Raw genomic sequence first — 20,633 nt, forward strand, 5'->3', positions numbered from 1 at the left:
AATGGAAAGCCAGAGGAGGGTTTTAAACAAAGGAGAAACAAGATGTAATTTACATTTGTAAGAGACCCTTGCAGATGGAGAGGACGGGACAAAAATAGCAGCGGAGAGGAAAACCAATTCTGTCGCTACTGCATGTATTTAAAAAGCAGTATTTACAAGACTTGAAAATGGATCAGATGGGCATGGGCGCATAGAGAGGGAAAGAGAGGAACTTAGGGTTTGACCAAGTGCACAGAAAATAGTGTCCTTTACTGAGACGAGGAAGATGGGGAGAGGTCTGGGCATGGAAACCCAGAACTCCATTTTGGACACCATAGCAGTGAGATGCCATGTGGTGACGCTGACTAGGCAGCCTGCAGTCAAGACTGGAGTGGAGGGCGAGGAAATGGATGGAGACAAGCACGGGGGAAATCAGCAAGAGCTGGTGTGTACAGCTGTGGCACTAGGGCACTGGAAGAGGATACCAAGAGAAGGTGGCCCTGTTGGGACTGCACTTGGGACCTGGGCATTCTTAATGTCAAGCTCATCAGGAGAAGCTAGCAGAAGTGACAGGGAAAGAAGACCTGTGAGGGTGGCAGCAAAGCCAGGAAATGAAGGCCCCAGAAATCACAAGGAGTTAGTGAGACAGGTTAGTTAGCATGTCGTTAGGTAGACAGGGAGGTCCCTGGTGGAATAAGCAAAAAGCAGCCATATCCTGAAACTCCAGGTTCTGGAATGTCTCCTTCATTCCAGGACAAAGATATGAGAACGTGCCTTGAGGTTAATAAATTCTCTCAAATCCCTTTTGGCCAGACAAAGGAGCAGATGGGAATGGGTTATTTTGTTATTCCCTTCAGGATGGGCAAACAAGACAAACCTGATAGATGAATTCCATTAGAAGGCTCCAGCCCCCTTTCCCCAAGCAGGTGAGGGAAGGTATAAAAAGTAAGAATTTTTGCCTCAGTCACTGGGTACCCCCTCCCGCTCGGGAGCTCTGACCCTTTGCTTTCAATAAACTATCCTCTTTTTAAAACTCTTTGCCTCTCCTGGGTCCGTGTTTCCATTCTTTGGTCTCATGAGACACAATCCCGGCACTCACTCACTCAAAAATCCCCTACATCAAGCATTTGGGGACTCACAGAGAAATATTCCTATATCACTAGTGGCCAAGTGAGCTGAATCTCAACTAGGACAGAAATGACCCCAGGATTTAGCACCCTGGAGGTCACCGGCAACCTGCACAAGAACAGTCTTAGTGGGCCAGTGGGACAACAGAGAGGACTTGTCACCTCACTCCTTCTTTCCTTTAATCCTTTTCCTCCTGAGGGACCCCACATGCAGGCCAGAGCCCTGGGAGACATCTGGAGCCCTCGGTGTCCCTCACCCCCACATCCTCACTCCCCTCAACTCTCTACTTGCCAACTCTCTCCACGCCATCTCTGCTTCTCCATTTGTGCCAGCCTTGGTTCAGTCCATACCACCGCTTTCCTGAACTTACAAGAGACCCTCACTGGCTGCCTTGATTCTAATCTCATCTCCCCCAGTCTGTCCTCCAACATTGCCTGCGTGATGGCTCTAAAATGCATGTCTGATCCTGAGTCTCTAGTACTGAGGCTTCCTAGACTTCTATCACCTCAGGATGATAGCTTCCATGGTGTGACAATCCTACCCTTGCCTCCTCTCTAGCCTTTCATCTCCCAAACTCACCTCCATCTGCCCTGGAGAGCTCCTTCCTCTTTTTCATGCTTCTCTGCCTCCTCCTGTCCATTCTGCAGCTAAAGGGCCACCTCCTCCAGGAAGCCTTCTATGACTACTTGTCACCTTCTGGACCCCTGGCTGTGGCCCATGGCCACTCACCTGCTGCACTGGCTCAATGGTCAGCTCCATGTAGCGACTGATGGCTGCCATTGTCCTTGGTGACTTGCATTGTGGTAGTGTGGTGAGAGGCACCCAATCCAAATTCTTTCAAGCAGAGACAAGGAGACAGAAAGGGGAGGGGAATTCTTAAAGTCAGGAGACATTTTCTAAAAACAAGATCCCATTTTCTTCAAAAGAACCCCCTAAAGTGTTTTTTCTATTATTTTATGGCATCTCACTTTCTGCTTCCTATAAGATATATCTTATCTCTCTCTTTGAGATCACAGTGTGTCAACGGTTCCCAAACTTTTCTGCACAGTGGAATCACCTGGGCAATTTAAAAAACAAAATAACTGATGTTTAATTCTCACCCTCCCTCCCCCTGCCAGATATTCTGACTTACTTGGTATGGATGTGACCTGCAGAGTTTAAAAGCCCCATAGATAATTGTAAAGTATGGTCAAGTTTGGGAACAAGTGCAGCAGGTGCGAAATGAATACTTTTGTAAAGCAGTGGTTCTCAAACTGTCGTGTGTAATAGGAGTGCCCAGTGGACTTATTAAAACACTCTGAGTTTAGGATCTGGTAGAGCTGGGTGCAACCTAACAAGTTCCCAGGCGGTGCTGGTCCAAGGACCCCACTTTGAGAACCATTTCTCTAAAGGACTGATGAAGTGATTGCAAAGTCTCAACTTCTTCCCTTCAGAACACTAAGACACACAGGGCTCTCTTTAAATATTTTAGCTCCCTTTTGGGAATATTTCATAATAAATTTTAGAATGGATGAAAATAACCTCCCATTGGAACCTTCATGGGAACTTGGATCTTTGGTCCAAGCACCTATATAAATCCCTTTTACCTTGGCCATACCCACCACTATCTTCTATTTTATTAACTCAGTCAGGTTACATATTAATTTATGCAGTATGTAAAATTAAATATTACATATATGTATAAAATGTGTACATATATGTATATGTATACATATATACATACACTCTTGTGAGTATGTGTGTATATATGTATGTAAATCACTAAATAGCGTAAGTGGACATTTGATTATTTGATCTACATTGCTTAAAACATATTAAAGTTCTTAAGTAATCAAAAAACTTTTACAATATATGTTGTAACTGGGAAAATGGAAGACCCTATTTGTTCAGGACATCCCTACTGTTGGGCATGAATAGTGGTCTTCTAAAGTGACCAGCTGGCCACGTTCAGAGGGACCCCAGGCCCCCAGGCCTGGCCCTGGTGAGAGCCCGCCTCTGCTCCTTCTGAGCGCAAACACGGTGGGACTAGCAGTTCCCCAGCCAGTGAGACCTGCCTCATTCCTCGCCTCCTGGTTGTCTTCTTTCTCTGCGCAGGTCAGAAGGGCTTGGGTGTCGGTGCTCTCTCTGGCTTCCGAAGGAAATCCCAAGGCCCGCCTCATCTTGCTTTTCATCACCCAGGAAAGGAAGATGATCTGAGACGTGGAACTAAGGTCCAAGGAAGTGGAACGCTTCAGCTGCCCAGTGCTGCCCTGGGCTCTGACCCGAGGCCCCACCCTCTGCGCTCCCTCCCCAGGTCGGGGAGCTCATTTGAGGACAGGGCCAGGTCTGACTCTACACTTTCCCCACAAGGGTCCAGCACCCAGCAAGAGCCTGCTTCTAACGAACACCTAGGAAATACGTGGTAAACACAAGCATGTTGGAAAACAGCTTCCTTGAAGGGCTTGGCTTACAGGTACAACCTGTAGTGGGTTGACAGTGGTCCCCCACCTCACCCCCCCACCCCGCATTTACATCCAGTTGGAACCTCAAAATGCACAACTCAAAAATTAGTTAAGATCACCTGAAGCTGAACAATAATGAATGCCAACTGTAATCTTATATATATATATATGTATGTATATGTATATGTTTGTATGTATATGGTTACAGGAAGCGGAGCACAGCATTAGGAATAGAGACAGTGGAAATGTAATGGCTGTGTGCGATGTCAGAGGGATAGTGGATGGGGGGAAGGGGGTTCACACAGTGTGGGGGATATAAATGATAAACATCTAAGTATTGCTTTGTCTTATGCACCTGAAACTAATAAATTTATGTATAAAAAAAAATTAGTTAAGATGAGGTCATAGTGGATTGGGGTGGACCCTAACTCCCACAACAGGAGGCCTTATAAGAGGAGAGGACACACAAAGGTACACAAAGGGAAGAAGGCCATGTGAAGACTGGAGGCAGAAATTAAAATTATGCTCATAAGCCGAGGAACACCAGGAGCCAGCAGACGCTGGAGAGACAAGGAAAGAATCTCCTGGAGAGCCTTCGGAGCCAGGGTGGCCCGGCCTGGACTTTGCACCGCTGGCCTCCAGAGTTGAGAGAATACATTTCTGTTGTTTAAGCCATCAGGTTTGTGGCCGTTTGTTATGGCAGCCCTAGCAAACTAACACAGTACATGAGAAAATCAGTTTCTGAACTATTTATGCTAAATCCACAGGTTTTTCACACACACACACACACACACACACACACACACACACCATCTCCACCCATCACTGTCTAAGCTTAGCTTGCCCTTGAGGTCCTTATGCCAAGGTCACCAGGGTCTCAGCACATCAGGCCACAGCCCCGGGGAACCAGGAAGATGCTCATAATCACTGATGAAGGGCAGCCCTTGTCCACTTTTCTCTCTGCTTTCCCAACCCAGCCTCCAGGACCAAAGAGAAGAGAGGGAATGATTACCCCTGCACAGCAGGTCAGCTTGCAGAGCCCTTTCCCAGCCTGTGAGAAAGGCAAGGCAAAGATGAGGAAAACAGGTTCCTACAGGGCAGGGACCAACCCCACCCGGAGCAGAACTGAGACTGGGAGCTAGCTCTTCTGATCCCAGGGCCAGGACTTTTACAATCCCTTTTGCTGTCTCACAGAGCTCCACCCAACATATAATTATTCTCATTTAAAAAAAAAAAAGGAAACAAAACAAAACGCACATTGCCATTGTGTTGGCCTGCCCCAGGTTTCAAACCGCCTTCCTGGCCACTGGGAGAGAGTTCCATCTAGGAAGAGGGAAGGGGGGCATGGCAGGGGCAGGGAGATGAGAAACAGGCGGTCAAGCCCTGCTGGGCCTGGGTGGATACAGCGAGGTCCAGCGCAGCACTGCCGAGGGAGGTCAGGAACCAGGGAGTGGCCCGCAGCAGGTAGTCAGGCCGCCGGTCATGGGCCACGATGGCTGAGGCGTACAGGAGGCCAGCCAGGGCGAACAGGAGCCGGGTCCACAGGTGGATGAAGGGAAACGTCTTACCACGGCACTGGGCAGAGAGGAGAAAGCTGGGGCAGGGACGAACACTGCTACCCCCAACCCCCAGTTCCCTTAGAGCTAAGACCCAGGGCCTGGTAGCAGAGCAGGTGGGACGGCAAACTCTCTGCCCAAGACAAATCCCTAAGGGTGCTACTTCTGTTGGGCTTCCGGCTTTTGCGCAAGCTACTGCCCTTGCCTGGTGAACTCCTACTCATCCCTCAAATCCTGGCTTAAACTCAACTCTGGGAAACCATCCGTTCCCACTTCCACACTAAGCAGAGCGAAGTAACTCCCTCTCCTGCGTCCCATCACACCTGACACGTCCCTGTACTGGAGCACCTTTCCCCCTGATCATGACTTAGCTCCTTACGCATCTGTCTGCCAGATGGACAGAGGGCTCCTAAGAGCAGGGCCGAGGTCCCCATCTTGGTACCCCTGGCACCCAGTACTGGGCAGGGGCTTGTGACAGTCAGCTGGGAGGACATGAGGGAGACTGAATTATGGCGAGCTAAGGCCAGACAAGGAAGTCAGGAAAATTAGACGTAACATTCTGGAAATTTTGAAACCAGTGGGATATTTTTGGAGAATGAGTAATAGAAATATTGATTTTTTTAAAAGGAAACATGCAATGCTTATATGTAAGTACCCTTTATAGGTATAAAGTCATTTTATATATATACCTCATGTATACACAAATACTATATATTTCTAATTATATATAATTACATAGTATAAATTAATACATATATTATAACTTAATTTGCTCATTAGATGACATAGAGACATACAGGCCTTGGCTAGGCAACAGAAAAAATTCAGGGTAAAAGCTTGTTGGGGCTGATTTTCCTCATTTTTATTTAACTCTTGAAAGGATTCCTCAGGAGTGTTGCATGTCCCTCTGCATCTCTCCTAGCCTGGTTCCTGGGCCTCCCTGTTTCCGACCCACCATCCCCTCAGTACAGACAGCACCCAGTGGAGGGGACCCAGAGGCTGAGGGTGGGGACAGCACCCCTTCCCGCCTCACACAGCCCAGGCAGCGGCTCCCCCAGTCAGCACAGCTCTGGTGAGGAGCCCCTGGGAGGGTCCTCCAGCCTGCCCGCCCACATTTCACAAAGGACACTGGTGGCCAGAGATGGGAGGTGACTTGCAGAGCTGGGCTAGGACCTGGGCCCTCCTGCCTCTTGTCTCTGTTGCTGATCAGCCCTGCTCACTCACATGCCAACCCATTCACGGTGCCCACTGAATGCAAAACTCAGTCTCTTTGCAGGCTCAGTTCCAGGGCCTGTAGGGCTCTATTTGCCTACAGTGCTGGGTGCACAGGAGGTGCTCAGTGACTGCTTGAAGAATGGAACTGGCATGGTGACTCGCAATGTGGCAGGAATTTCTCCAGCACATGAGGGCCTTGTCTAGCAGGTGAGGACAGAAGCTGGGAGGACACCCAGCCTGGTGGCTGCCTGGCACATCCCCGCTGGGGGCTGGGATGCCTCAGACAGCTCCTGCAGCAGTGACGACTCCCACTATTGTCAGCACAACGCCTGACGGTCAGTCTGGATTTCACTGTCCATGCAATGACATGCTCCTAGAAGAATGGAAACTTCTCCCTCCAAAGCCACTCAGCCATTCCACTTACTCCTCAGCAACCCCACCAGGGGTAAATTGGAAGCAGCTTCCTAGAACACCCCAAATCCTGCTGGGTTTCTCCCTAATAAGGGGACCTGACCTCTGGGCTCTCCTTTATGGGACCAGAGATACTCAGGCCCGGCAGCCCCCCAGCTGAATCCCAATGCAATCACTTATCTTCCTGCCACATGGCCATCAGGCTTGAATGCCTTTGGTGTTGGGAAGCCCACTACCTCCTATGGCAGGAATAACAATACTGACTGCTCTCAACAGGCCATGCACCTGCAAAGTGCCTAACCCATGAATGGGAAATGCCCCCTGCCCCATCACCTCTTCCCAGTCTTGGTCTTGGTTCTATTCTCCGAGACTGCAGAGAACGAGGCTGCTCTTTCTGCCCCAAGACAGCCCTTCTGATTCCTGCATCCATGAGCTTCCTTTTGCCCAGGCCAGCTTAAGTCACTCATTAACAGGTGTTTGCTGGCACCTACCATGGGCAGGTCCCAAGCACCTGGAATACAGTGGGGAATAAAACAGTGGGGAATACAGTGGGGGAAAAGGCCACTGCTCTCTCAGTGGTGACGTTCCTCTATCTTGTTGCCAAGATTACAACTTGGTAAATAACTGCAGGAGCTAATTTCGGGTTGTGACAAAGGCTATAAAGGAATGAAGCAGAGTGAGTGACAGTGATGAGGCTGGCCTGGGCTGTTGTAGGTGGGGAGGTGCTATGGGTTGAACTGTGACCCCCCCCCCAAAAAAAGATGTTAAAGTCCCAACCCCAGAGCCTGTGAATGTGACCTTATTTGGAACTAGGGTCCTTGCAGATGATAGTTAAGATGAGGCCATTAGGGGGGCCCTAATCCATATGACTGTGTCCTTATAAACAGGGGCAAGATGGACACAGGAACGCTCACGTGAGAATGCCACGTGAACAATGGAGCTATGCTGTCACCTGCCAAGGAACTACCAGAGGCCTGGAAGGCCTAGAACAGATCCTCCCCAAGCACCTTCAGAGGGAACGTGGCCATGCTGACGCCTCGATATTAGACTGCTGGCCTCCAGGACTTAGAGATAGTACATTTCTGTTGTTCAAAGTTTGTGGTACTTTGTGATGGCAGCACTAGGAGGAACTAATATGGGTGGTCAGGGCACTGCAGCAGTTCCTTCAAAGGCCTTCATGTGACCAGCTTCCCAGCCCCCATGCCACCTGGAGACCTGTCCCAGGGGTCACTGAATGGACAGCAGTGCTCCCTCCTCTCCCCTCCTTGATCTGGAGGTTGCACCTCTGTTGATGAGACCCCATGGCCCATGAGGTTTCTGGCCATAACCATAGGCTGCAGCTTCCTACAAGTGATCAACTGAGCACCTGCCATTCCCAAAACCTGTTCTCCTGGAACTGCTATTAAATGATGCTTTTGGGCAAGCGATTTTTTTTTTTAGACCCAATGATAGGCCCATTACATTTCTGGAGTTATTCGCAGCCATTATTCCCTCAGCAAGGCCCTCCTTTAAGAGCAGTTTTCACACATCCACGGTATCTTACTCTTCTGCAGGCATTTTCCTGTCTCGGTGGCTTTTCCTGTGCGCTCTCCTCTTTCCCTCATCTCTGCCTCCTCAAATCCCACCTTCCCCTCAGAGCCAACCTGAGGCCTCCCCAGCACCCACCTACCAGGCAGCATAAACAGTTTTCACCCTCACACATTTGAATACTGTAGGAGCATTTTCTCCCTCTTCAAAAACCCCAAATATTTGATTCTATTTTCCCAGTGTCTTCCATGAGACTGGGAGCTTCCCAAGGGTAAGCACGGCATCTCAAGTCATGTCTATATCCCCACACCAGGGACTGGCCAACGCAGGGCTTCCCTCACCTCAGACGCTCAGAAGGTATCTCCCAATAAGATGCTCTCGAATACACAGAACCCCAGCAGCTACATGATTCTGTCCTCTAAAACCTTCTCATTCCCTGTGGGCTACTTATTGGTCCAACCCCAGTGGCTTTTTCCTGAGAGCCTGCTTTTCATTTGCTACACAAAATGGAGAGAATGCAGTGGACTCTGCAGTAAGAGGCCTCAGCACTTGCCCTGGGCCAGGTGCCCACGCCCCCCACCTCCACCCCGCCCTCGCCATGGGGTGACACCACCCCTCTGCTCTGAGCTTCAACAATGCCCCCAGATGGCCTAAGACAGTGCCCCACAGTCCAGCCCCGAGCCCAGCCTCACGATTCTGGAGAGTGGGGGGATCCGGGAAGCGCAGGAGCCAAAGGCCGCAATGCCACCCAGCAGATAGCCGAGGATTTCCGTATTGTCCTGTGGGAACAGGTGATACACTCAGTACCCCAAGGAGACGACCATGCATCCCAGACCAGTCCTTTTCTGCTTTTAGCAGGTTCCTCCCAACAAAGACAAGGCCTAACCCTGCCCCGCCCACACACACCTGAGGTGTTTGTTGGGACTGTGAGGAGGGAAGGGACCTGCACTCCCCCACGTTATACCCCCAACCCCCAGCTGGCTCAGCCTCACCTGCAGCACACTTCCCAGCAGCCTCCGCTGTGGCCCTTGGATGGGGCCTGAAGCCTTCGGGACAGCAGCCCAGAGAGCCCAGCCCGGGCCCAGGCTCAGGGGCAGGGCCAGGGCAAATATGCTGGCCCTGAGCCGCCGCCTCCTCTTCCTGTCCTGGGAGCCCTGACCTGCAACACACACCAAAGTCCCACACAGCTCCTGGGATCTGGAGGAACTTGACAGGCAGCTGCTGGGAAGAACGGGTGTCCACCCAGCCCCTGTGCCAGACCAGGTCCTCCCCACCGGTCAAGGCCCTGTGGTCGTGCCCCCCACACTTCTGCCATGACGGCGCTCTTCTCCTATCTCAGCCCTCTCACAGCATTTGATGTTTCAAGGCAGGGCGCCATCATCCCTTATCATAAGTACCTGTGCGCACAGCATCGCCTCTCCTACTCTGGAAGCCCCTGAGGGCAGCCAGTGTGCCCTGGCAGTTTCTACAATCTCCTCAGAGCCTGGCACAGGGCAGAACCGGCACAAACTTGGTGATTGTATCAGTGAGTGAACACGTTTGCGCCAGCGTGCCAAAACCGGGAGCGGGACACGGAGCACCATCTTTGAAAGTCTCCTTGAAATAGAAGACATACTCCTCCGAACAATCCTAATCAGAACAATTCTCCTCGGGGTAGCATTGAGCAGCTGAGTTAATTACCCCACCGATGCAAGCGTTTCCTGTTTGGACAAGGTCTAAACCTATTCCTGCCCCTTTTCAAGAAAGCTCCCATCCCACACACCTGACTTCTCATCCTATCTCGGTCACTTCCTGCTCTGCCCATGCCCACTCCTGGTATCCATTTCAAGAAGCTGTGAGGCTTTGTTCGGCCACCCCAGACGTGCCCACTGACATCATGCCGCCAAGCCGGGCACCATCCCTCTTCTTGGCGTTTGCCCACGCTGTTCTTTTCACCTGGAATCCCCGAAGCTGCAGTCCCAATTCCAATGCCACAGCCTTCCCTGACACCCGCAGCCCCTTCTGTCCTCTGGTGGCCCTCCTCACTGGCAGTTCTAAGGACTGTTTAGGGCCCTGTCTCCCTCCTCTGGCTGAGGTCAGGGAGCTCGTTCATTCTGTGCCAGGCAGGGCCCAGCCCGGGGCAGGAGGGACCATGAGTGAGCACTCAGCATGCTAATGAATGAGTAGGGGAATGAAGACAGGAACAGATGGCCACACACTCACCCGAATTAGACTTGGGGTTGGAGCCACAGGCTGGGAAGAGAATGAACACAAAGTTCACCAAGTCAACAGCTGCTAGGTAGGCACCAGTGAAAATCTGGGAGCAAATGGAAATAGAGTTGGTGTTCAAACCTTTTTCAGCAACTACAGCACCTGTCATCCCGGATCTCCTCTACCACATGTCCCACTGATAATAGTGCTTCCAGGGATGACTCCCAACCCCAAGAAAGGTTGAGATCATGTCCATTTGACTTTTGAGGAGATGGGGGTGCTTAAATGACTAATCTCGAGGAATGAAGCTGCCCATTGGTAGAGACAGCACAGGCCCCCAGCCCTCCACTTCCTATTTCACACTCTCTCCACTGCATGGTGTAATCTCTGCTGTGTAACTTTGGCCCAGTCACTGACCTTCTCTGGGCCTGTTTCCTCATCTGTAAAACAGATAATAACAGTGTCTCCCTCACCATTCAGCACATTACATGAGCCAATACATGGAGAATGCTTAGACTAGCACCCGGAGGAAAGTAAAACGCACCCATTTATAAATGCATGAGCTACTAGGGTAGTGTGATTCCTGCTAAGAGCATGTGCTCTGGGATTTGCATCCTCACACCACTACTTAGTAGAGGCTAACCTTAGAGAAGTTATTTAACCTCGCTATGCCTCAGTGCCACATGTGTAAAACAGGGATAATGAGAGCACCCATGTCACAAGATGACTTGGGGATTAGATGAGTTAATACATGAAAAGCCCTCAGTGTCAAGTAGGTAGTTAATTATTTAACAAATGTCAACTATTACTATTGGACTCATTATATTCCATCAGCTAATGAGAATGGGCAGGTGATCTCTTTCTGAGGCCAGACTACTCCAAGCAGGGTCTACAACTCTCCCAATCTGTGTCCCGACCACTAGGCTGCCCTCCTACTCCTTCCTGTCTACCTGGGTAGGCACAAGGCCAGGTCCAGCCCCTAAGCAGTGGCCCTGCAATGGAGCCTACAGAGTTTCCTTGGGATACATGTTTAGGGATAGGCCCCTCCTACACAGGTTTGTTTGAGGGCCTAGACTTTGGGAAAACTTAAAACTGCTTTTCACTCACCCGAAAGCCCTCATCACCACCTGGGAAAGGATCCAGACACTGCTGCATGAGCTGGGGCTGGGCCCCTGGCTCTAAAAACAATTAACACCAACAACCACTATTTACTGAGCATTTAATATGTGCCAGCTGCTGTTTTAAGTGATGGGGATATGGTACTATATATATATATATATATATATATATATATATATATATATATATATGCACATATATATATATTCTTGTCCGTGTGAAGCTGGCATTCTAGTAGGGGTTAACTACAATAAGCAAGAAACATATACTCAGTACACAAAGTGGAAGGTGCGTTAGAGGGTAAGCTGTGGAAAAAACAGAGCAGGATGAGGCGGTCTGAAGAGCCCATGTTGGAGGTAAACAGGTGGGCAGGGGAGGCCTTATTGAGAAGGTGGCTTCTGAGCAGAGTTGAAGGACGTGGGCAGTGAGCCATGTGGCTGTCAGGGCAAGAACACTGGAGGGGGGCAGAAAGACCAGCAAGGGCACAGGCCCTGAGGCGAACTGCGCCTTACATGGGAAGGGACTAAGACGGACGCACCTGGATGGTGAGCTGTCTGGCCAGTACCGCCCCGACCGTGTCACACAGGCTGGTCAGGAGGCAGCACGCAGCACACAGCGCTGACTGGTCCTGTCCAGATTTCTTTGCACATCTCAGATAGAGAAGTCTGCGGGGACAGAAAGGGACGGAACATGGGAGCTGTGAGTTTGGGCTCCCAAAGCAGGTGTCTGAAAAGGGCAATTGTGGCTGTGTGTCCTTATGAAGCAGTTTCTACCCCAGGTATTCAGCGGGTATTTTTGAACTTAGTTTACAGACAGGGAAAGAAAGGATCAAAAGGCTCCCGGCCTGGGGCAGGAAACAGACCAGCCTCTCTAATGAAGAGGAATTTCTTTCCTCCTACAAATCTGGGCCACTCAAGTTCATGACCACCTTTCAGTGCTGACAAACTAGCTGTCAGGTTTTATTTTATGAAAGGAAACAGGAGGGTTATAAAAATAACCCAATCACTGCAGTTTACTGTAGAGCAGAATTAACTGCCTAAATTTAAACAGGCATATTGTTTCTTTGAAATTAAAGTGAAATCTTTCTAATCCACCCCTGTAATGGAGTGGCCAGTCTTCTACTGGCCCATATCAAAGTTGATTTCATTTTGGATACACGTTCTTTACAGACAGGGAGAGCAAAACTCTTGAAGATGCCAGGCACTTTGGGCTGACTTCCACCAGTGCCCCGCCCCCATGGCTTGCTGGCTTCTAGTCCTTCTCCATACACCCAGGAACAAGCTCAGAAAGGCAGAAGCGATCTTGGAAGAACTTTGTTCTAGAGGTTTCCCTGCTACCTTTCTATGGAGAAACCAAGATACAGTTGCAGCTGTGGTTTCATTTCCGTTACCCCACAGGTAGTACTCACTCTACATTGATAGGACCTTTCGTTCTGAGCATCAGCCCTTGGGCATCACGGATGAGGATGGAAGGCTGTTGGGTTCCTCCTAAACATCCCCTGACCTGCTAGAGGAAGCTCAGAGTACAAACATCAACCTTTAATTTGGGCCCCGGGCTCCTGAAACCAATTCAAAGCCAAGCAGTGAAGGTTCTAAATGTGGGACTCTCTGAGTTGGACCCAGATTAGAAATAATTTATCTCAACTGTTCCACTTGAAAGTGGAGAAAGCTGAGGCTTACGGTGAAAGAGGAGTTAATGATGGGCCTTCTGACTTCATGTGTGGAAGCTTCGCTCTGTACCCTGTTGCTCTGAGCCATTACCCATCTTTCAGGGGCAGGGATGCCATAGTGACCCTAACCCAGCCTACACACAGCTTGGAGGAGATACAATCCCCAAGGACAAATGAGATTCAGGGATGGTGAAATCCTTAAAACCAACGGTGTGTCCACACCTAAGGCAGGGTGAGAAAGCGGACTCTGCTCCCAGACTAACTGGCTGGGCATTCTCGAGTTATTTATCCTCTCCAAACCTTGGTTCCAAGTCAGTAAAATGTCTACTAATGCAGACCTCAGAGGGTAGCTGTGACGAACAAACGAGATAGTGCATGTAGAGGGCCTCATTTTCCATCCTCTGGTCTGGCTAGTTTAATTCTCACAAACCTGCCCCTTTCTGATAGGATCTGGGGTTTTGGTTCCATTCACTCTGGCAAGTTAGTTAACCTCTCGGAACCGCGATTTCCTGATCTAAATAAGGTGATAACAGCCCCTACCTCCTGGAGTTGTAGCAGGGAGTCAATGAGTTAATGAATGCAACAGTAAGCCCACAGTAAATGCTCTAAGTGTCTTTATTCCTATTGCAGTGACTGGGTACTGAGGCTGCAGAATCTCTGAAACACTACCAAACGCCTCAGGGGAATGTCCATCAAGTGTCTAAGGGGAGCTGGCACCAGCCTTCCTGGGGGTTGCTGGTCTTTTCTCCTCTGCCAGGGAATATCTGGGTGGCAGCATCCTTCCAAGCTTGGGAAAGGGTGGCTGAAGACCTGGAGGTCACCTTTAGCCAGACTTCACCCTTAGAACCCAGATTATGGTGATCAGCTGTCAAAACCGCTCCAGGTGCTGGAAACACCCAGGGTAAATTCTGTGGCCAGAGTCAGATCATCCCTTCCCCATTTCCTAGCTGAGAAGGCCTTGGGACATAGAGACCAGAAACATTGTGAGACTTGTCCTAGGTCTTTGCCCTCTGCCAAGGGTTGGTGACAGAACTAGAGCAATAAGAACGATGTTTAATGAGCACTTATTAAGCCCTTTAGCGGTACTCATTTAATCCTCCCTTCCATCCTATGAGTTATCATCCCATTTACGTGAGCAAAACGAGGCCGAGGGTTTATAGCTTACCCAGCTCACACCGCGAACTAATGGGGAAAAGCTGACACCAGATCCCAGGGCTGGCGGCTTCCAGTCCCGGGCCCTGACCAGTGTATCACCCAGCCTCCTCCTGCTGGCCCACGGCCCAGCCTCCCTGTGCGTGGAATCCGGTAAAAGTATCGACTTCAGTCTACGGCGAAACGTTAGTTTCGATCCTGCAACTGTGCTGCCTTCTGCATCGTCCCTTTCTGCCCCCTTCCCTCTAGGTTTCCCACAGGGAGTTAGCCGGCGAGGGAGTGAGTTCCCATTCCCCCCGCGGCCGACCCGCCCCCACCCCGACGCCGCCAGGTCCCGGGCCCCATTACAGCGCGTGGGCGGCGATCCAGCAGGAGGAGGCGCAGATCCACAGGCCGAAGGAGATGCAGACGCGGTGGCGGGCGAAGCAGCGGTCCAGGTAGCCCCAGTCCCAAAGCGCGGGCGATGGATCGGGGGTGGGCGCCTCCCCCATGGCAGGCTCGCCTCCGCCGACCAGTGTTGGAGCCACCCGCGTGGCCAGGGACCCGCGCGCAGCTTCCCCCGGCCGCAGAAGCTGTGGGCGCTACCGCCCCGCGCCCCCTTCTCTGGGTTCGGCTCTGTCGCGGCGGCCCAGCGGAGCGTCCCGGCCGCGCGCGGGAAATGGGTGCGCCCAGCTCTGCGGTCCTGGGCGCTGGCAGCTGCGGCCAAGACTCGAGGTTAAAGTTTCCGGGACCGCGCAGCTGCCCTCCCCTCGCGCTATTGTCGGGGGTCCGCGGACGAGAGGCCGCCCCCCAGCGGCGGGAGCCGCGAGCTGCCTGGGCACAAAGGCTGCAGCCCCGGCCCCCGCCCCCTTGACAGCTGCAGAGGCACTGCCCCAGCCGACCCACTTCGTTGTCACCCACCTCCCCAGACCCGGTGGCCGGAGAGGAATCCAGTGATCTGTCGGGTCACTTTAAGGCACTTTGTCCGCTCATCAATCCACCACATTTTTTGAGCCAAACAATACGTACTTTGCGTCTGGCGAAGCGCTTGGGTGCCGGGGATCCCGAGGTGAGTGGGGCTCGGTCCTGTTGGTCACAAGGGTACAATACAAAGGCGTGTTAGGAGGCCACGAAGGATAAGACAAACGCGCTGGTAAGCAATCCCCTTACCTCTTCTCACTCTTTTCTGAGGCGGGACCGGCGCCCTCCGCCACTCAGTCAGCCAAGCCTGGCTCTGGAAGTCACCCTAGACAGCGACCCCAGCAGCCAAGGAGCCCGGTGGGTTTTGCAATCTGTCCCTTCCCATCCAGCCACTCTGCCACACAATTCAGGTATACAGGGCTGCTTTTCTTGAAAACAAACTATTACAATTTTTAAATTTCCTTGTTGATTTTCATAATTTTTCTTAAAGAACATGACTGTGTCGTTTCATTTTTTTCACCTTCTGGAGGCGGGAAGGGCATGGACTGAGGACACTGGCAAATAGCGGAGGTACCGCACTGAGGGTAGGACATGAGGTGAGAGAGGCAGTCCGCAGCCCAGGCACGAGGGGATGGGGACCTCACCCTGTAGGAAACACGTAGGGTTATGTATTCCAATCAACTCCCTCCCTGCCTCCCAGATTCTCCCAGCACCTTCCACAGGGCTCTGCACAGGATCAGTCCCTAGGAAGTGAATCAGTTCCTTTACCAGGCTCCCCCGGCCCGGCAGCTGCCCCACCCAGAAGCTAATGTTTTTTGGCCAAGGTCCTGAGTTTGCCGAAAAGAAAAACTAACAAGAGGATCATAACATGGCCTCCTTCCACGGCTCATAGGCATTTCCTATTGGCAGAGGCACAGCACCCACAGCCATTGTCTTCAAGAAGGAAGGGCTGTGGCAACCTGGGCAGTCCAGCAGGAGTGGGCAGCTGCTGGCCATAAATCCCAGCCACCTGGGGGGAGAGAGGCTCTACAGCTTTCTCTTCTGAGGATATGTTGCCTCCTGCTAATGTTCTTGTAAAACGCATTATTTGGAGGAAGTTTGATATACCTGCCATAAATGTAGAAAAATTAATTCTAAGAGCATGCATTTTGAAATAATGGCATTTCCAAGTTTTAGTCAATTCCATTGTGGACATGTTGGAGTGTCATGATTGAAGCAGGTGGTAGGACTGTTGGGGTCCTGGGTTCTATTTAAAACCCTGTCATCAACACACTGTATGATCTTGTGAAGTTTCCCCCCTCAAGTTCCTCATTAATAACATCTGATTGCTGAAAGTCATTTACTTCACAATGCTTAGAAGCTAGGCAAGGGCTAATGGAGCTAACAGATGTTGAAACATTACATCAAGGAAAGCCCTGAATTTTTTCCCCCCTTCTTCCACCTTCTCTCCCCCCACCCCACTCAAGTTCAAGCCATTGTTTCTCAGTCTAGTTGTATAGGACACAGCTCCCTGGCCCATGCTGGTATAATGAGCCTTGCGCTACCCCGGCTGAGGCAGTTGGTTGCCAGTCGTTAGTTGGCAGCTCACTGCACCTCTTGCTGGCTGCGGGCCACTCATGCTGGCTGCCAGCCACCCACACTGGCACACAGTAGCCAGCGGCAGCACTCAGCAGTCCGTGGCAGCTTATGCCAACCTCTGGCTGCGCAGCTCAGCTCCAGGGAGAGCTATTGTTCACAATCTTAGCTGTAGAGGGCGCAGCTCACTGGTCCATGTGGGAATCGAACCCACAATTTCTGCCTTAGGAGCACCGGGCTCCCACTTCCTGAGCCACGTGGTCCGCCCAACCCTGCATTTTTAAAGAGGTAAATCTCAATGAATGCTGTCCAATATAACAGCAAGGCAACTCATCTTTTAAAGAGCCAACTACATAGAATGCAGTACTTGAATATTTGCATTGAAATAATTGTTGAATAGAAATGTAAGTTCTCACTGCAGTTTACAATTCGGAAAGAAACAAGCATCCTGCCAAGTTCCTATATGCCAATATCGGAGCTGGATAACTCCACTTCCCAAAAGCCAGCAAAGGCAGAGTAAAATCAGAAACTTATGTTTCTGTTAATTGGGTAACTGTTTGTTTCTGGTCTCCCAGTATAATTCTTCTGTCTGTTCTTCTGAATGGCCCTGAGCCCTTGTATTTAAGTGTCTTCTCTTATGACTCCCAATTGTTTATTTTGAAAACTTTCAAAACTACAGAAAAGGTGAAATTGGGATTCACCAATTAAACGCAACAGGCAACAAATAGTGGAAATTAAGTGTGAAAATTTTGAATGAATTTCCTCACTTCTCCACAATGACTGAAGAAGGGAAAAAGCTATGAAAAAAAGGAGGCACGAAATAGACATCTGGCTTGCTGCCAAATTTTCCATTTTATCCACCAAGAAAACATATGTTGCTATTGGCTTCTTGACAAAAACCTCCACTGCCTTCTAATTTCCTGAAAAGTAAACAGATGACAGATGTACAACAGGTTATACTCTAAAAGGGTGGTATATTCCTTGCAATAAAATGATGTGAAACAATGTCAAAACAATAAAGTGTTAATGATGATGGTAGTTTGTGAAGTCTAAAGTACTAACCTCTATAACAAGGGTCGGAATACTTAAAAAAAAAATTGTAAGGGATACTTAACAAGACATATTTTGGGCAGGAGCAAAGGTGCAAATAGAAACTCCCCTTTCAGGGTGTCCTAGTTTGGGTTCCTTAGACTCTAAGTGAAGGACTTAGGTTTAGCTGGTTTATTTGGGAAGCAATTCCATGAAACAGAAGTGAGGGAGTGAAGAAAGTGAGACAGGGAAGGGCGAAAAGCAATGAAGGGTGAGTTAATGAGATGGTTTTAGCTGTGGGCAAGCGGGGCTCAGTTCCACTTAGGATCTAGTGAGGAACAGGTAGAATGTACGCACTGAGTGACAGGGAGGCTGGGGTACTTACCAACCAGCCCCAGTTCCTTACCAGTTGGGGGTTGCTCTCAGGTGTTAAATACCTGGCCCCGTAGACAGCCCTATGTGCAGCTTAGCAAGCTTCTGCGGCGCAGGACAGCAGAAAACAGAGCGCTTGTGGTGGAAAGCTGTCGGTTTGCATGGGAACTCTCCACCAACGCTGCAGGGGAGCTCAATGTAGGCTAAGGGACATGGGGTTGGATGGGGCATCTCCACAGACATCTCACCAGTAATACTTGCTAGAAAATGGAGTCAGATACTCTTTACAATTGTCCCACGTTCATGAATGTTAAATATCAAAGGTATAGATCCAGAAATAAGCCCTAACATTTATGTTCCATGTTCGACAAAGGTGCCAAAACAATTCACTGGGGAAAGACTAGTTTTTTCAACAAAATGTTGGGACTACTGGATAGCCACAAGCAAAGGAATGAAGTTGGTCCATCCCCTACCTCACATAGTATACAAAATATAATACACAAAATTATATAATGTACAAAAATTATATATAATATACATAATATACAAAAATTAACTCAAAATGGACCATTAACTCTAAATGTAAGACCTAAAACTATAATACTCTTAGGAGAAAATATAAGGGTAAATCTTAGTAACCTTGGATGTGGCAATACTTTATTAAATATAACACCAACAGCGCAAGTAACCAAATTAAAAACATAAATTTGGACTTCATCAAAATTAAAAATGTGCTTCCAAAGGCGTTACCAAGAAAATGAAGACAACCCGTTCAATGGCAAAAAATATGTGCAAATGATATATCCAATAAGGGACTTTTATCTAGACTGTATAAAGAACTTTTGTTAACTCAGTAATAAAAAGACAAATAACCCAATTAAAAAATGGGTAAAGGACCTGAGTAGACATGTCTCCAAAGATATACAAGTGACCAATAGCATATGAAAAGATGCTCAACATCATTAGTCATCAAGGGAATGGAAATCAAAACCATGATGAGCTACTGCTTCACACCCACTAGGATGGCTAAAACAAAAAAGACAGTAACAAGTGTCGACAAAGATGTGGAGAAATTAGAACTGTTGTACACTGGGTGGGAAATGTAGAACAGTGTAGCCACTTTGGAGAACAGTCTGGCAGCTGCTCAAAAGGTTAAATATATAGCAATTCCAATGGCCGGCCCAACAATTCCACTCCTAGATGTATACCCAGGAGAATGAAAAACTTATGTCCACACAAAAGCTTGTGCACAAATATTCATAGCAGCATTATTCCTAATAGCCAAAAAGGTGGAAACCTAAATGTCTATTAACTGATAAATGGTGTGGTATATCCATTCAATGGAATATTCAGCAATGAAAAGGAATGAAGTACTGATAGATGCTATAACATGGATAAACCTCGAAGACATTAGGCTAAATGAAAGCCAGTCACCAAAGGTCACACAGTGTATGACTTCATTTATATGAAATGTGCAGAATAGGCAAATCTGTATGTAAATTAGATGGGTGGTTGATTAGGGCTGGGGGGATGAGAGGATGGGAGCTGATTATTAAAGGTACAGGGTTTCTTTCTGGGGTGATAATATAGAATTGATCGTGGTGATGGTTGCACAACTCTGTAAATATACTAAAAACCATTGAATTGCAGTGAATTTGCATGGTATGTGAGTTATCTCAATGTTATGAAAATAACCAAGAGCGTGGAAACATATGATTATTCTTTTTCTAAAAAGTCTCATGTTTTAGCTGTGGCACTATCATAAAGCCAAACTTATTCTAAGTAAGTACATGCTTTGTCCATTCGGTATGAGTTTCTGCCATATGCCTGTGCCTGTTTAATAAATGGAACAAAGTGTGCTTTCGTGTGCCAATGCTTGTTCCTCTCCTGTCAGGAACTTTTTATTTAGACTGCCTCTAGTCTCAGATAGAAAGGAACGATTGGAAGCAGAGTGTCACAGGTGGAGGAACACAATGTCAGAACATCTTCAGCTCTGCCTGCTCTAGCTAGGGCTACCTCAGCGTTGATCTGCATAACCGTTCACCTGACACTTAAATGAACAGTTAGAAAGCACCTATTCCTCTCATGTATCAATCCTTCCTTGGCTTACCCACTGCTTTTGAGAAAACCTCCAGAATCCCTACACAGGCTCGAAGGCCCCTGGGACCGGCTCTGGCTAACTCCTATCCTGCAGTGCTGCTTCCTGCTTCAGGGCCCTGCTGTCCCCGGTATTTTCCACACTGCCCTTCTTGCCATGGTAGGTGGTCAATAAATATTTATTAAATTAATGAACAAATATAATTTTTTTATCACCCAGATTCAGCACATTTTCAAATGTATCTTAAATACATATGGGCACTTGAAGGCTTC

The 20,633-nt window shown here is 49.1% G+C and overlaps 1 protein-coding gene across 8 annotated transcripts in view; it reads right to left on the reverse strand.

Moving 5' to 3' along the window:
• The window catches only part of TMEM44 (transmembrane protein 44), a 43,905-nt gene extending 28,229 nt beyond the window's left edge, over positions 1 to 15,676 (reverse strand). For 2 of the 8 annotated variants that reach the window (XR_002136650.2, XM_019723336.2), the window contains exons 1-8: positions 14,736 to 15,128; positions 12,105 to 12,231; positions 10,460 to 10,553; positions 9,250 to 9,416; positions 8,950 to 9,036; positions 4,953 to 5,123; positions 3,162 to 3,299; positions 1,837 to 1,941 (exon numbers count right to left, since the gene is read on the reverse strand). Coding sequence is in view for 7 of the 8 variants with exons in the window: in XM_019723336.2 (XP_019578895.2) it covers positions 1,837 to 1,941; positions 3,162 to 3,299; positions 4,953 to 5,123; positions 8,950 to 9,036; positions 9,250 to 9,416; positions 10,460 to 10,553; positions 12,105 to 12,231; positions 14,736 to 14,878 (1,032 nt within the window). In the remaining variant the exon portion in view is untranslated. Of the gene's footprint in view, positions 1 to 1,836; positions 1,942 to 3,161; positions 3,300 to 4,952; positions 5,124 to 8,949; positions 9,037 to 9,249; positions 9,417 to 10,459; positions 10,554 to 12,104; positions 12,232 to 12,974; positions 14,676 to 14,735; positions 15,131 to 15,395; positions 15,453 to 15,536 lie in introns of those variants that run through there. The other 6 variants (XM_019723353.2, XM_019723345.2, XM_019723368.2 and 3 more) reach the window with 4 other exon arrangements.
• Positions 15,677 to 20,633: the final 4,957 nt, after the last annotated feature.

This window comes from Rhinolophus sinicus, linkage group LG01 (genome assembly GCF_036562045.2).
Source record: "Rhinolophus sinicus isolate RSC01 linkage group LG01, ASM3656204v1, whole genome shotgun sequence".
Taxonomy (NCBI): Eukaryota; Metazoa; Chordata; class Mammalia; order Chiroptera; family Rhinolophidae; genus Rhinolophus; species Rhinolophus sinicus.